Source organism: Mauremys mutica, chromosome 1 (assembly GCF_020497125.1).
Source record: "Mauremys mutica isolate MM-2020 ecotype Southern chromosome 1, ASM2049712v1, whole genome shotgun sequence".
Lineage (NCBI taxonomy): Eukaryota > Metazoa > Chordata > Testudines > Geoemydidae > Mauremys > Mauremys mutica.
In genome coordinates this window covers 284873853-284891049 of record NC_059072.1, presented here as the reverse complement: position 1 = coordinate 284891049, position 17197 = coordinate 284873853, and the positions used below count along the sequence as shown (strand labels likewise).

The 17197-nt window shown below is 37.3% G+C and overlaps 1 protein-coding gene across 1 annotated transcript in view; it reads left to right on the top strand.

Annotated features, from left to right (window-relative positions):
* LMO7 (LIM domain 7) overlaps positions 1-17197 on the top strand; it is a 188383-nt gene that overhangs the window by 149198 nt on the left and 21988 nt on the right. The window contains exons 13-20 of the mRNA XM_045011401.1: positions 325-642; positions 5680-5794; positions 8356-8517; positions 9614-9801; positions 11844-11904; positions 12995-13051; positions 15228-15253; positions 15572-15676. Coding sequence (XP_044867336.1) covers positions 325-642; positions 5680-5794; positions 8356-8517; positions 9614-9801; positions 11844-11904; positions 12995-13051; positions 15228-15253; positions 15572-15676 — 1032 coding nt within the window. The remainder of the gene's footprint in view (positions 1-324; positions 643-5679; positions 5795-8355; positions 8518-9613; positions 9802-11843; positions 11905-12994; positions 13052-15227; positions 15254-15571; positions 15677-17197) is intronic.

Genomic DNA, 17197 nt, shown 5'->3' with positions numbered 1-17197 from the left:
TTTGAAACTGATGTGTCTAAAAGCATGCTATTTTAATGCATTTCTTTTCAATCCAAACCTGAATTAGTTATCCTGCTCACTTGCATCTAAGAGGGGAAAAACCCCATCTTGCTCTTTTAGTAATAGTGGATAATAGGGTAGTAGGTGTGGCAATGGGAAATTGCATTGAAAGAATGGATGGAGAAAAAGATATAAAAACTTCCGTGGCTGAGCTCTCTGGACTATTTAGCTTAGTTTGCTGAGAATCAAACTTGAGGCTTTTATGCTTTTAAAAAAAAAAAAGGGCAGCATGTGCCTATATAAACAACATCATTTTCATTCCAGGTGGACGATGCCCAGAAATATAATGGAGAAGTAGATGGAGCTAAGAGATCTCAAAGTTTGCTCACGAGCTATTCATTTTCAACAATGGAAGCAGGACCACTTCTCTCTGCAGATGCAATGACAAGTGGTGGCAAGGAGGAAAAGGAAAGCATTAAAATAACAGAGTCTCCTGCACTGAGAGCCTCTGCTACATCCCAATACCAGGATGCAGTGTCCCCTGGTCTTAAATCAGAGTATTATACTCATTCTGACCCTATTACAGTTGCATCTTCTGCAGAAATAAGAAGCCTGCCAGAGCCAGAGGTTTCAGTGTCACAGGTGAGTTTGGAAAGTATAGAATTACCCACAGTAACCTAGTAGTAATAGGACAGTGCGAACAAAGATTATTAAAGCCGTAGGCTAACATGCTTCACCAATGAGAGAGGTATTCAGAGAAACAAATAACCCATTTCATTTAAGAAGCGCTTCTCTTTCCCATGGAGTATGAAAAAGAAATACTTGGCCTATGTAATTTGTTCTTTTGATTACTACAATCTTTCTAAACCTCTTTTCTCTGTTTTGAGTTTGACTCTCTCTGTTTCTTGTAAAAATTGAGCCAAATTTTCAGTTTAGCATTAAGCAGGTTTCTATTTTTGTAGTCACAATTATTTGCAGCAGCAATTAAGGTCACTAGGACATTGAAGAATTTGGTTTGTGGGTTTAATTAGGTTAGTTGCACTAGCATTTATTTGCACCCTCAAACTTTAGGTGGCAAAATGAATGCCAACTTCTGAAAATCTAACCTTTAAATGTGCTAAGCATCACTCCAGGTTTCACTTTTTACTGCAATGCCTTGAGGCAGGGTTTTTTTCCCCCAATAATTCTTTTGTTCGCTTTACTCTATATTCACTAATTACTTTTAAAAATAAATCACTTCCTCAATATTTGCCTGTTTAATGGAAAGTTTCCAACTTCGGTTCAGAAGTTAGGTCCTGCGCTCTACCTTCAGAGCTCTGGGGCACATAAGGTACCATAATCCTTCCACTGCTGACTGCTGTTTCCTGCCCTCAGTCCCTTGTTTCAAATGTAACCCGAATACCAATAGTGTCAGCTGTCAGTAGCTTCTTGCAACAGTTGACATCACTAACTCCCAAGACCATGCTGGGAGTCACATTCCCTACATTGTTTATGCTGCTGTAGATAGCAGTTATGTCAGCTGTTGGAGGGAAAATACAGGACCCTGAATTCCAATTGTTGCAATCACTTCCGCTCTATTTTTTTGTTTTAAAATAGATTTGCAAATATTATTTTGAACAGTTATTTTTTATTTTTAAACCAACTTTGAAATATATTTTTCAGTTTACACCACAGGCTCCTAGCATTGCTGCCTGGCCTATCATCCTACTTTATTTAATCAAGGGTTCTGACAGCATGATTGTTGCATGTAGAAGGAGATGTTTTCAATGCATTGCAGTAAAAGGAATTATATTAGGTTAGATATGGGTCTTTTTTTATGGCTTACGTGAGCTGAATAGAAATAAAATGTTCTGAGTCAGATTTCATTCTATTCTCTCTATTAAAACTCAGACTGAGCCTAGATGGGCCTTGGTTATCAGGTATGTGATGGCAAACTCTCCCGCCTGGCAAATGAGGAATTTTTTTTTCTAATACAGCATGCGTCAAGCTATAGTTAAGGTAGGAACTCCTTTCCCACAAATTGAGATGTCCACTTGTGTGCTGGTAAGGCATTTCACAGCCAAGTGAGAGACTGGTATCTCTGTGAACCACTGAACCATTCATGTGGCATTTGTAGAGCACTGTAGGCATTGGGGTTACCTGTCCATATGGTTCAGTTCAGTGCATGGAGATGGATTGCCCTTCTGTTGAGAGCTGGGCTTGAGGAGGGAGAACACATCTTCAGATTGAGGAGATAAAAATAATAGACATGAGACCTTCTTGCAGCGTGGATTGATATAAATCTGAGCAATTTAAATCACTGACTTAAGTAATCAAGTTTAACGGGTTCTGCATTTGTATTTTTCAGTTATTTTCTTAAAGAAAGGTTGATTCTCATTAGTTTATTTGCATATCAGAATGTATTGATATGCAAATGAATCTTGTCTATACACTATCTATATACACTATCTATACACACTTTATTTAAGTAATTATAGCTTAACATACATTCACTCAGGTTCTTAATTGTTACTTTTTATTATGATAGAAAATGGTGAATGATGCATTTCTTCTTTATTAGACTGATTTGCAAGGAAATTGGAATTCAATAAAATAGCTTTATTTAAATAATAAAATACTATCTTAAATATGCTGGATATGTGAACTTTTTTCCTTATCAAAACATTAAAACAAATTGATTTATTGAACAAAGGAAGTAGTATATATAGTTTAGTAAATTGAATTGATTGTTTCTGATCACCATGTCAAGCTTTCCTATGTTTTCATTTGTCATTGAACTGAAGTAGTTGAATAAATTGAAATGAAGAAAATTAATCTCTCTTAAGGTGACCAGATAGCAAGTAAATCGGGACAGGGGGTCAGTGGGTAATAGGTGCCTATATAATAAAAAGCTCCAAATACGGCGACTGTCCTTATAAAATCGGGACATCTGGTCACCCTAATCTCTCTGTACCTGCAGAAGAGACTACTGCTGTCAAATGCTAGTTTAGTACTTCAACAAACTCTCTGATTCCAATGCTTAGCCAGTGACTTCTCCTAGTTCAGCAGTTTGATTTTCTTTAAAACTTTAAATGTTTTTTTATAAATTATAGTAAGTTTGTGTTAGCATATGTTGTCATAATTTCAAATTTAACTTTAAATACATTTTTCTTTTTATAAATAAACCTATTTAATTTAAATAAAAATATCATTGATTTTTATCCATCCTACATTTATGGAACATTTTAACAGCCTAATGCTTTCTTAATATATGATACTGTATTGAACTTACTCAATATTCTATATTAAATTTAGTATAATGGTCTCCTATTCAGTCAGATCAGTAGTATAGCAAGAAAAGTAAAAGCCTATTTAAATAATATTAGTGCATTTACTGGTTTATAAGCTAATAGCTGTATCTTAGACTAATAACTAACTCAGAAATATCTGTCCTGGACTTATATACTGTGAGTGTCTGTGACTTTATTGGCCAAGATGATTACCTGGTAAACAGGAAGAAATGTAATATTGGTATATTGCAGTATGTTCCTCTTCTGCACCCTGGGCTCTGACTATTGTAAACCCCTCTGCACAACTGCCTATTGTCCTCAGACTTGCCCAACCATGTGGCTGCCTCGGCTTGTAACCTCCTCTTCATCGTGTCATCCCACCCAGTCTTATTGCTTGCTATATTTTCCCTGCTCCTCCTTGCTTATTATAATGTAGCTCTTCCCCATCACTAATTAGAATAATTCTTCTGATGCAATTGTTTTGATATTAATGTATATGGGGTTAGACAGTGACATGATGAGTGTAGAGGCCAGAAGTTAGGATGACAAAATTTGTAAGTGTATGGATGGAGATTTGAGGACAGTTGCTACTCAGAACAGTGTAAAATGTCCAGGAATGATGCAGATCTTTGTATTCTTCTTCGAGTGCTTACTCATGTCCATTCAGCTTAGAGGTGTGTGCTCGCCACATGCACCGGTGCTAGAAGTTTTTCCCTCAGCAGTATCTGTAGGGGAACAGCTCCAGCACTTCCTGGAGTGTTGCACACATGCTGTGGTATATAGGGCACCACCAGTTCTCCCCACCCTCAGTTCCTTCTTGCCACCAGTGACGGTGCTGGAACTGTTGCTGCTTCAGCCAGTTATGTTTCTGCTCATTTGTACAAACTAATTATCTCCTGAATTATACTGTATATAATACAGTAATAGTGGCCTACTCTGCCACGGTAAAGGGTTTAGTATTAACATACTCGTTTTGTAGAAATGTCCATTTTAACATTTTCAATCAAAAAAATCTAAATGAAGTGTTATGATTTTCTCATTTCGATAATGTTGAAAAACATTTCACTTTGACTATAATGTCAATTAATTTTGTTTCAGCTTTTATATTACATTATATTGTTTCAATATCAACATGAAATAACATTTTTCATAGTTCTGAGTTGAGTTTTTCAGAATTTTTGTTTCATGGTAAATTTTGAAATGTTAGAATTTCCCAGGGAATGGAAATTTTGGTTTCTGAGCAGCTCTAGTAATTTGTTTACAATTTAAGACCCCTGTGTTCACACAGAACCTATTAATTAGAACTCCACACAGAGACAGTGGTCCACACCAATAGATCCCGTTACAACATTGGGGCCTAAAGGAGCATGGCTTACCCCTACCTTCGTATGCATAATTATAGATGAAATGAGTCATTATATCCAGCTTTTTCAAATTCCAGATAGGTTATGAGCCTCAGTCTCATGAGGCAGTTAATTCCACAGATTAACTATATTATGTATGACTGGGGTGACCAGATGTCCCGATTTTATAGGCACAATCCCGATATTTGGGACTTTCTTATATAGGCACCTATTACCCCCCCCACCCTCTGTTCCAATTTTTCACATTTGCTATCTCGTCACCCTATGTATGATGACCTGTTTAGGGTTTCCATTTCTTCAAATCTTTCATAATTAATTTAATAAATTGCTCTCTTGAGATACAATTTGTGTAAACTAGCTGTCCATTTCACCTTTCATGGGTGTCTCACTGTCATCTAATTCCTTCCTATAAACCAGGGGTCGGCAACCTCTGGCACGCGGCTCACCAGGGTAAGCTCCCTGGCAGGCTGGGCCAGTTTCTTTACCTGCCGCGTCAGCAGGTTCAGCGGACCGGGGCTCCCACGGGCCGCGGTTCACTGTCCCAGGCCAATGGGGGGCGGCGGGAAGCGCTGCGAGCCAAGGGACGTGCTGGCCGTGGCTTCCCACCACCCTCATTGGCCTGGGATGGCAAACCGCGGCCTGTGGGAGCCACAGTCTGCCGAACCTGCCAATGCGGCAGGTAAACAAACTGGCCCGGCCCGCCAGGGTGCTCACCCTGGTGAGCTGCGTGCCAGAGGTTGCTGACCCCTGCTATAAACTCTTATTAAAGCATTTTGCACTAAACAGCTTGCTATGACAAATTTAATAATATCTACAGACCGTTAAATATATATGTGTACACAAAATGTCTTCTGTGTAACCTTTAAAACATAATTATCTAAGTAAAAAACCTAGTTAGCATGTTCTACAAAGAAAACTGCTCTATAGTCAGTTAATAGATAATTAAAACGTACATTGTGAATAGCCTCACTTATTTAGTGGATAAACTTTCCTTCATGTAGATGCCTGTGACACCAGATAGTGCAGTGTCATGTTTTATTTTTCAGGACCAGTACAGTGAAATGAGAATCAGTATAAACCAGAGACCTGGTAACAGTCGCAACTTTGGGTTCACCACAAATTGGAAACCTTCTGGGGTTTTTATACAAACAATTGAAGAAGGTAAACTAATATTTAACCCTTTTATGAACTTATCTCTTACTGTTAATGGATTGAGATTGCTAGACAAAGGTATTTAATTTTAATGATGAATGAAAATCTTCCAAAGAATTTAGATGGAAAGAAAGTGAAAAGAAAACAGTATTTGACTGCTAATGGCTAAATACGCTATGATTCCTCTGTATTTTTATCCACTAAAACTGGTTTAATTTAAGGAATATTTGAAAGTGTATTTTGAAGTAAAGAAGTCTTAAATCCATAGCAATGGTATAAATTCTGGTTTATTTACCAGACATTATTCTAAGGCTTGAGAATGTCTGCTAAATACAATTGCTTACTTAGGGATATCACCGGGGCATGCATATAACATAGAGACTGCTCCTTTCTTGGAGTATATTTTAAAAGGTTTCACTTCCTACAACTTTAGAGACAGATGCATAGGAAAGTTATTTGGTTGCAGACTATTTTTTAATTTCAGGTTTCCTTTCCTCCACTATGTTAGAGTGTAAAATATTACATTCCATGAGTAACTGTAGCTTCTAAATGATCTGCATTAATATTTTTTTATTGAAGTAACAAAAAGGAATTAGTCAGAGTTTTGTTTGGTGTTGGAATAAATACTCACAAATTATAGTGCCATTTTCTTCAAATATTTACTAATATCCAGGATTAATTTTTTTTTTCCTGTGGAAATGAATCTTGCTCTAATCAGTATCTCAAGTTTCTTGTAGTTTGTTTTAAAGAACAAATTAAAATTATTTGTATTACATTGCTATTTATTTTTAAAAATTCAGCTATAAATTGTTCATCCAACCACCCCTTCCCCCGAAATTATAAACTGCCAAGTCTTATGGAGTACACTGATATTTTTTCAGTAACATTCACCCCATATTCAATAATGTCCTTGGTTACAACTAAAATATTACCTTGCAGTAAGACGGGCTTAAAACCAGAGCAGAGAAGACACCACTGGAAGCTTCATATTGGCCTGGCACTTCACTGCATTTCTTTTCACAGAAAAATACTTGTGTAACAATCACCTTACACATTGACTTTAAAATGAAAGCTAAGGCCAGGTTTTAAATCACTGTTAATCATGGCTTGCTCCTTCCAGATAAAACAGGCTAAAACAATTGATAACTGCTTTATCCAAAAGGCAATTTAAATTTGTTTTCACTGCCACTAAGTCTGTTTTACATCAGTTACTTTGTGCAAAGGGCTGTCTCTATATGCTCTTTAGTGTAAATCAGAAATATTTTAATTTTACCATATGAAGCTAGCTGAGCATTAGTTTGCTACCATAATATTCAGATAGAACTAAAGAAATACTTGTATAAAAATAAGAGTAGAAAAATGGCAATATTTACACTTCTTAGAAAGGAAAATACCTTTTATCTGCAGGAAAAATTATGAAAAAAATACCTTAACTAAGTGTTTCAATCTTCATCTAAAAGCCTGTGTACTGGAATGAAAAAATGATCAGTTCACACAAGTGGTCATCTGATGTATGTCTACAGATGTAATCTGGAGACCACAGCAAGTGCCATTGGTTCAAATTTCGTTGGTTGGTCTGGTCCTGGATGTGTTACCTTCTGGTGGTGGTATGAGAGGATTTGTGTGACCTTGAATTCTTCAACTTTTTTCCTGGAGGCTTACTTGGGAGTCCAGCTTTTTCCCACATGCAATTCCATGCACTCTTTTTTACTACTCCAATTGAGTAGAAGCACACCACTCACTTTGAAGACAGACTTTAGCTCAGTCAAGTCTTTTGATGTCTAGTTCCCTGCCTGGCAAAACAAGGTTTACAAAGTAAGGTTGGAGACAAAATTCAAATTCAGGCTCTTTGAAGCTAACAGCTGTCCCCCATTGTCTTTCTAGTGCATACTCAGGTATTCTTATATGGGAAGCCATTGTGTTGCCTTTCTATATGCTTCCCATTAACTTAAAGCAACAAGGGGGTATAATAAACATAATGTTAACCCTAATGCAAGTTAAATCAATGCATTCCCTCAGGAAAGTCTTCTAACACGATATGGAATAACTGTACTTCACTGACCTGGTCACTTGAACTGCTGATACCATGACATCAATATTCACTTATTACATAGCGATTCCTGCATCATTCATAATCTCGTTACATGTTAGCTCCATTTATGTCACCACATCAGTTAAAATTTAGTTTATCATTATTGACCGATATCAGGATGCCTGCACTGTCTTGCCTCTCAGAGCAGGGCTAGTGAGAAAGAGGCAGCAAGAATTTTGCAATGAACTGCTAGCTGCAATATGAAATGCAAATCTGAAAGTTTCTTGTTCCCCTCCAACTTCCACAGATCTATTTTATAATAGAAAACTATATAGTACTTCTACGCTAACCAAGATACCCAGCATTACATACCCCGGAGAGGCCAGTGTACAATAGCAAGTTTTACTAAGTTTACTTAAATTTCTGGCTATAAGCATTGTTTTTAGGAAACAAACTGAATAGCCACTTTCCCCATCGTGACTGTGGTAGAAGTGTTTAAGTATACCCAGACATGAGGAATTTTTGTCTGATCTGTTAGGTAGCACTGCAGACCTTGGCCAGCTGCAAGTAGATGATGAAATCATTGCTGTTGATGGCACAAGAGTTTCACAAATGGACCATAATCAGTGGGAGAAAGCCATGGCCAATGCACTAGAAACTGGAAACCTGGTCATGGATGTCAGACGATATGGAAAAAATGGTGAGTTGTTTCGCTGGGCAACTACAGCACGTTGTATAAGGTGAATAAGCTTTGTTTAGTGAAGTTGCTCTGATGGATTGGGGCCTGTAGTCCTTGCTTCGGCAATACCTTTTCTGAACCTACATGCTTTGTTAGTGTGTGTATTTTATTATAACATAACTTGGGGTTTCTTTTTTATATGGTTTGTACCGCAAATAACTTAACTAGCAAGTCTGCTAACCTTAAACTGGTTACCACTCTGTTATGCGCTGGTCTAATTTTTGAGGGAGTGTATAGTTACATGTACTTCCTAGGTTATTTTGTTAGATACATAAGGGCACCACAGAAAGGAATTGAAAATGCCCCCTTCTTGCCACTTCAGTTTAGGGGTGGAGGATAGTTCTGTCAGACCAGGAGGTGATGTCCATTCCTAGGATCCTTGCTGGCATCTGAGAGAGGCAGCACTGTCCCCCTTTTCTGACATAACATTGCACCCTGTAGAGGTTAGGCCAGGGGTAGCCATCTCCTTACCCATTTTGCTGCTATGGCTTAGTTACGGTGAGGACAATTTCTCTTCCTAGTTACTATACAGTTAAATGTGCTGTCTGCCACTTAGAACTCTTTACCTGTGTGGTCTAATCAATTGTAGTGTGGATTATAACATCCATCCATAAATTTGCAGGGACAAATTTGGTGGATTGTACTCCTGTAAAACTTGTAGATAATGTTCCAGGAGCAATGTGTCTGTCAGTTAAAACACAGCTTACTGCTCACTCCCCCTATGGCTTGATTATAGGTGAGAGAACTTTTGTCCTTACCAATGACATTGTTGTGAAAAAATAACTTTCAATTAATATTAATATCTATATTTGTAATGAATCTTAGTAAACTTGCTAGTATTTCTCAAGCCCATCTTTTGACTAACTCTTGCTTGTTATGGGAAGCTGGTCTGTTTATAAAAGCCCTAACCATTTCCTGTCTTTATGAATTCTACCTACTTCATCTTTCTCTCTTCTTGTCTTTTTTTAAAATGAGAGTGTGTTTTTACTAACTTTTATTCTTTTATACTTTGACTTTTCTGTCCACATTCATTTCTTGATCTCCGTGTGCCAATCAGATTGGGGCAAAGACCAGCCTTCCCTGCCATATGTAAGGCATAAAATCCTCAATCTCACCAGTATGGCTACCAACATTGTAGGTACACCTGAAAATAAATGGATTGATGCAACTTCTGGAGATCAGAATTCTACGAACTCTTCAAACATATCAGCCAAAAGAGATTTCTCCTACAGCCTTCAAAATTCTGTAAGATTTTTTTTTTTTCAGGGGGTGAACGGTGTTTGGGTGTTGGGAGGAGAAATGAAGGAAAAGCTTTAAGGCCTCACAGAGGAATAAGAAAGTAATTGTAGTAATTCCAGGAAAGCAGTTTTAATTTTGCTTTCTAACTAGAATACTAGAATCTCAGCTAAATATATTAATTCCTGTGTGTCTAACTTATTTCTGTACAAAACTAGTGTAATATTATGTGGAGTCACAGAATCACACGGTAGCAGTATTTTTGTTCTGGTAGCAATTAAATTTTTAGGTAACTGATTTCTGCATAACTACACAAAGACTGCATGATATAGTAAAATTATTTGAGCATTGATGTAGTTTCAAACATAGGGGCACATTCTCCAGAATGAGTGGCACAAAGGAGCCATATTCTGGCCATAAATAGCCAGTGGACAATTCCCCTTGTGGGAGGAACTCTCCATTCATCTAAACCTAGCGGTGGCAGCTCTTATGCTAGATGGCACTCCCACCCCAGGATAGGAGTGGGCTGAGCACTTGACAGATTGGATCTTTTTTTTTTTTTTTTTCAGTCCTCCACTGATATAACTTAGAGCAGCCACTAGCCTGCTCTCAATGTCTGCACAAGGCCGGTACAGAATCAGAGGGTTCCCTGATTCCCCTTTGCCCTCATTGAGTTTAGGGGTGATTCTCCCCTGCATCTAGAGTTTAGATTTACTAATTTATTCAGAACGACATCATACTGTTTGGTCTTCCTGGCTGCATAATAAAATAAGCATGAACATCTTTACTGAATGAAGATTGATGGCTCTTTTCAGTAGACAAGGAGTGAGGAGCAGTTTGGTTTTGTCATTATATTGTTTGTGTATTTGAATTATTGTTAAGTTATGTACATACAGTCAGGGCCGGTGCAACCATTTAGGCGACCTAGGCGGTCACCTAGGGTGCTGGCATTTGGGGGGCGCCATTTTCTTCAACAGCGACCGTGGCAGCCGGATCTTCAGCCGCTGGGGCAGGGGAGCACGGGGAGGGCCGCCTGCAGCAAGTAAAGGGGGGGGCAGCACACGGGAACTCCCCGCCTCAGCTCACCCCTGCCCCGCCTCCTCCCTGAGCATGCCATGGCCGCTTCACTTCTCCCGCCTCCCAGGCTTGTGGCGCCAATCAGCTTAGGCGCTGCAAGCCTGGGAGGGGGGAGAAGTGAAACAGCCACAGCATGCTTGGGGTGCTCGTGCACAGAGCAGGGGTGAGCTGGGGTGGGGGGAGGAGTGCCTCAGAGCGGAGGGTAGGGAGCTGCCGCAAGGGGGGCGCCTCAGGGCGGACGGGGGGGAGCTGCTACGGCGGGGGTGTGCCTCAGGGTGGAGGCGTGGGGGGAGGGAGGGCGCAAGGTGGAAGTTTCACCTAGGGCGCGAAACATTCTTGCACCGGCCCTGCATGCAGTGGTCACCTTTTAAAAATTTGCCAGTTTTGCCTTAAATAAAGTTACTGCAGGGTTTGCTGTATTCCCTTTACTTCCATATGCTTATTATAGGAAACATGGGATACTGCTAATACTGAGATGATGTTGTTTAAGGCCAATAACACATTTTGAGTAACCTCTGTTTGCCCAGATGAGTGTGTAAGCAATAAAAAAAAAAGTACCAGCTGTCTTAAGTTTAATCAGAACATATTTTTGATTATAATAACCCTTATAGAGCATGATTCTTTAGAAATGCTCAGTACAAGGGATTTCCAGTGACCATTTAAATGAATGCTGCCATTCCAAGAAACAGAAATGGTGTGCTTTTATTTATAAACAAAACACGGGGGTATCCATCTTGGCCCATGACATTTTCTGGTGAATTAATGGTTTCCTTTCAGCCATCATCTTGCAACTGGTCATTAATCCCAGCTAATGCCTATGGTCTTTTTATTATATAAAATATAGGCAAGAAGATTTAAACAATTGCTTTAACTTGAGGAATTTATAACAACCTGACACACTTTGCTGTGTGGAATTTCTATGGGAAGAAATGTTAAACTTGATTCATTATACTAAAATCGTTTTCTGTTTGTAGGATACTGGAGCAAAAGTGATAAATGGAATGCAAGCAGATCTGAGCTCTAATGAACAAAAAGGTAAACTGCCAATATTTTCAGCAGCTAACTGAGAGGAGAGAACATGGATTGTATCTGTAAATATTACTATACAGTGAAATAAATGTTAGGCCTCTGAGAAAATGAAAGCTACAAGTGTAGCATGTAGGTCCAATTGCATCTGAGGGGCATGGAGTTCTATTCCAGGGAGCATTGAATGGTTTAAGAACCGCAAACAGAGTACTGATAAGTTCCTAGATCTCAGCATGACTGGTTGTGGACTGACTGTGTGGTAGGGATGAAAGAGGAGAAACAAGAAGACACAGAAACTTAACTCCACCTATTCATTCTGCAATGATGGTTATAACATAAAGATGCTTTATGGTGATCAGTCTTTCCTCTGCCTTTAAGAATTTGAATATGTGGTTTCTCTCCCTTCCAACCTCCTTCCTGGAGACATGGGATGAAAAGCATCCAAATATCTGTTTTGCTAGAACTCAAGTGTGATACTTTTTTGGTATGTGGACTGCATATTGTTGGCTCTGTGCCATAACTGTTAGTGACTCTGTTAACAAAGGTAGCCTTGGGGGGAGGGAACGTAGGCACTTAAACCTCCTAATAGAATTCTAATTCCCTAATGGGAACCACTCATGCAATTACATTGTATAGTATTGTAAATGTGCATGGTGGAAAATAGACATAGGCAAAGGTACGATTGCATTTGACTCACAGTTAAATTGAGGGTAGTAGAGGAGAAGAGATGCCAAGGAATCTGAATCTGTAAAATCTGTCGGACTTTTAAAATCTGGGTGGGATCTTAGGTCAGAAAAATGGTGCTGCCAGACATCCAGGCCCACACAAAGTGGCTCAACCATGCTGTTATAGTAGATGGATAGCAGTTGTACTAAAATGAAGTACTAATCTCTGTGTGATGTAACCTACTAAAAAAATCTGCATTTGTTATAATAAAAGGTTAGCTTTTCTCTATCCTTCAGTTTTTCCAAGTGATGTTACTGTAGATTGGAAAGGTCTGATGAATGTCTTTTGTTATCCAATGGTGATAGTCATTAAAAAATATGTAGTTAGACAGCACCGTATTGACTTCTTTGTATTCTTTGTATTTTTCAAATAGAATCTGAACCTATTTCTTTGAAAAACTTAAAAAGACGGTCACAATTTTTTGAACAAGGTAAAACAAAAAGCTAACATTTCATGTACTTTCATGAAATTGTTCCCACTGTACACTCTACCTAATAAGTCTCTGGTGCTGGGTACTAAGCCTTTTCAGTGTTTGTTGCAACCATGACAAAACAACATAATCCATTTCCATTCTTTCCCCAGGGTCATCAGGTTGTTGTTACAATTCATGGGTCTACCTTTGTGGTAATGGGTCTTTGTGTGTGGTTTTTTTTTTTTTTGTATACGTAAAACCTTTTAAACCTCTGATATGCTGTTCAAAACACTTTTCCACTTGTAACAGATTTGTTTCAGGTTTGCAACTCCCTACAAAACAGCTTAAAACTGACCATTCCAGCAAAGTTTTCGTGCACAGGCTAAAGAGCTGTTAAAATATTTATAGTAAATTCAGTTTATTCAAAGCTGCTGCTTTACACCGATGTCCAAATTGATAGAATACAATAAAATGGATAACTTACTATTATGAAGTAGGTAACAATGACCAAGTCCAAAGAAAAGCAATACAAATTTGGCAAAAAAAAATTGTATTTTTATTATTATTATTATTATTATTATTATTATTATTATTATTATTATGCTTTAAGGTGTGCAAAATAAAGCTCTCATTACAGTTTTGTAGGCTTGCTTTTCTGGTGTGTTCTGCATGTCACACTTCAAATTTTCACTAATGTCAAATATCTAACACTGTCTTTAAAACGGTTTTGTATGTTTCAATATTTTGTTGTAGATCTTGAGGATGAAATTCTGGACCCATGAAGTCAATGGCATTTTGCCATTGACTCCGGGAGAGTTAGGAATTCACTGAGTGGTTGTCTTTTTAAAGTGACATTTGAAATGCCACTGCACACTTCATGCTGTTCATTTCTAAATGTGTGCTTTGTATTTTTAAACATAATGAAATTTTAACCAAACTGTTAAGATAATACTGTATTTTCCTTGGTTAAATATTTTTTTCCTTATTATTTTTGTATAATGAATTTAATAGCAGTATTTTATTTGCAGTCCTTTTTCCCTAGTTTGAAAAGAATCTTTTATATAGTAAAGCATACTATTAATATCCACATACATATTGTATTAATAGTTAAAATATATGATATGTTAATAGTTTCACTTAAGGAGCTTTAAATTGTCACTAATTATAAATTCCTGTTTTTGAAGAGATATAATTATATATATATAATTGATATAAAAATGAACATCTATTAATTTGACATAAGGCCTCTGAGCCATTATACATTTTTTTGTACACCAAATTTGCTCCATTTTCTCCACCGTGTTTTGTTATAGTGTAGGAAAATAGGTTCCAATATGTTGCTTTCCTGTTACTTTTTTCCACCAATTAAATTTTGCAGGTGAGTAATATGATCTAAACTATTGGTTATTTGGGACAATAAAATTAAATGGACAAGAATTTGTTTTTTAAAAAAAACCAAAGAAAACCAAAACCTGAATTGTAAGTGTGTATTTCCCATAGTTTTCCCACAGTGTTGTTTATCAGTGCAGTGCATGCATTTTTTTTTATCACTGTGGCATAAGCTCAGAGCTATAGTGACAACCTTCAAATATCAGGTTTGACACACACTATTATCAAGTATGGAAAAGTTGAAGATACCCTCTCTCTGGGAGTAGAGTAGGAGGTATTTATGTTGGTTAATAACGGAAGATTAGTTGCTTTTGGAAGGCCTATTGGTATTAATAAATGTAAAATGTGAGTCTCTAGCATCCTGAATATATAACCAGTATAACTGAATCCTAACAAAACTGTTTAAGAGAGTAGCTTTTTTGATTATGAAACAGCACTGAGTTATTTTTTCAGAGTAGCTAGGGAAAACTGTAATTAGTCCTTCATGTTACAAGGCTGGGGATGTACTGCTAATTCAAGACCAAATAATTATAGATAGCATCTGAAAGATTTGAACATGTAATAGGGTTATTCTCTTTTAAAAAACTTCCTGGATAGATGTGTATTAGTTTGAAGATACCTAAAGTTTCCTTGACCTAAATAAAGGGAATAGGGTCAAATGAAACAAGTATGGTTTAAAGTTTAACAAATTATATCCTGGAATTCATACAAGTGAAACTTTCCACATTTAAACAAACCTCATAACACATAATCGTAATGTTTTTTTCATTTTTTCTATTTCCCCTCTCTGCCCTAAATTCTACAGGAGGCTCAGAGCCTGCAGTGTCTGATGTGAGTACTGCTTATAAATGAATTTAATGAAAGAGGTTATTCATTTGTCTGGCTTTGTTCGTTTCAGGGAACCCTGCTTTTACGTTTCCTATTGTTCTTATATTGCATGCTCTTATTTTGGTCAGAAACCTATCCAGATTGCTGATTAAACCTTTTTTAAAGCTGGTAATAATCGTTACAATTTAACTGTTGTAAGTGTGTAGGTTTTTATTGTACTAAGGTTGTAGCTAATGTTTGTAAATGTGTTTTTATCTAGCTTTTAAAAATGTGTTTTTAAAATGACAGTGGATTAATCATCCTCTTTTTGTGATCTTTTAGCTCCCAGTTCCATCTATTAATGCTCCTAGTCGTTGGACTTGGGACCAAGAAGAAGAGAGAAAACGACAGGAAAAATGGCAGAAAGAACAGGAACGTTTACTTCAGGTACAGTTTAACTATGTACTCATAGACAGAGATTCCCTTGACTGAGGGAAGGATATGGGACTGCCGTTCAGTAGACTTACGCCCTGTTCCCAGCACTGCCTCTGAGATGCTGTATAACATTGGATGAATGGTTTCACTTCTGTGCACCTCACTTCTCCCATTTGTACAATGATAATTCCACTCATTCAAGTTTGTAAAGTGCTGTGAGATCTATGAATAAAAGCAGCAGAAGTATTAACAATTATTAATATTATACTTTGGATGGTCTACTTTTCTGAACCTATCCAATTCTGGATAAGTTACACAATAGCAGAGTTAGTTTCATTTTTCCTTTTGTCACTCTCTCTAAATTTGGAAAAGTTACAGAGTTTGAAAAGTTAGAGCAGAAAAAGTGGTGGTGATGGTAGGGGGGAATAATAATGATCAGAGTTTTATTGCAGTCAGTGGCCAAAAAAAAAAGGGGGAGAAGGAGAAGAGGCCAAGGGGAAAATGCACCTAAAATCCCCAAACTGACAAATCAAAATGTACTGTTTCAATTCACCTTTTGAAACAAAATGTTGATGTGATATACATTGTTTTGTTTTGAATTTTCCCTGCAAAAAATTCAAATAAACAACTTTGAATGAATTTTTTTTTTCATAATTTTCACTAGAAAGAAATGTTTTTTCAACCAGGTCTACTTACAGGTCTATAACCCAGCTAATTGATTTCAGAATGATTTGTTTACAATTAATCTTTTAATTTTTAATTAATATTTTTTAAGAAGGCTTATTTTTAAGAACAGTTCATACATATTTGTAGTTTGCCAAACTAAACATACTTTTAAATGCTGTGTATGGACTATACAGGATATCTTTTAGTCTTCATTAATTTTGATTAAAATTTTATTTTTCTATAATAGGTGACCCCCTTCACTTCCAGTTTTCTTGATTGTCAGTCACAATAGAAAATTAAGCAATGGAATATAATATTTTATCTGAACTAGGATACTAGTATTATGTATTAAAAAAAAAAAAAGGCAGCCACTATTGTACTAATTTTTCCAACAATGGTTTGTATTGGGAATTATGCTTCTGTGATAACTTGGTGTTGTATCGCCCAATATTTCGGGATAGCAGTGGACCAGTCACTCTCAAGAGAGGTGTAGAGGCTCAGAGAATAGAGTGACTTGGGCACTTCTAACCTCTCTTTAAAAAAAGGAGAAAATAGGCTTCATGTTCTTTATGGCCAGCTTTAGAGAGTGTTAAATATTTAGGGACACAAAAAGCTGCTGTTAAAGTAGTCTTAATGTACAGTTTGTTTTCCTTCCCCATTGAAAGAGGCTTTCTAAAAATGGCTTTGTGAGAATGTCAATGAATGAGCAAAAGAAATACTTGTTCTAATTGCTAGTCCTGCATATCCAGCCTGGGCTTTGGCATTAAGCTGGGAGGTTTCCTACAGTTGCCAGGTGTCCAGTTTTTGACCAGAACATCCAGTCGAAAAGGGACCCTGGCTGGTCCAGTCCGCACCACTGACCAGGCT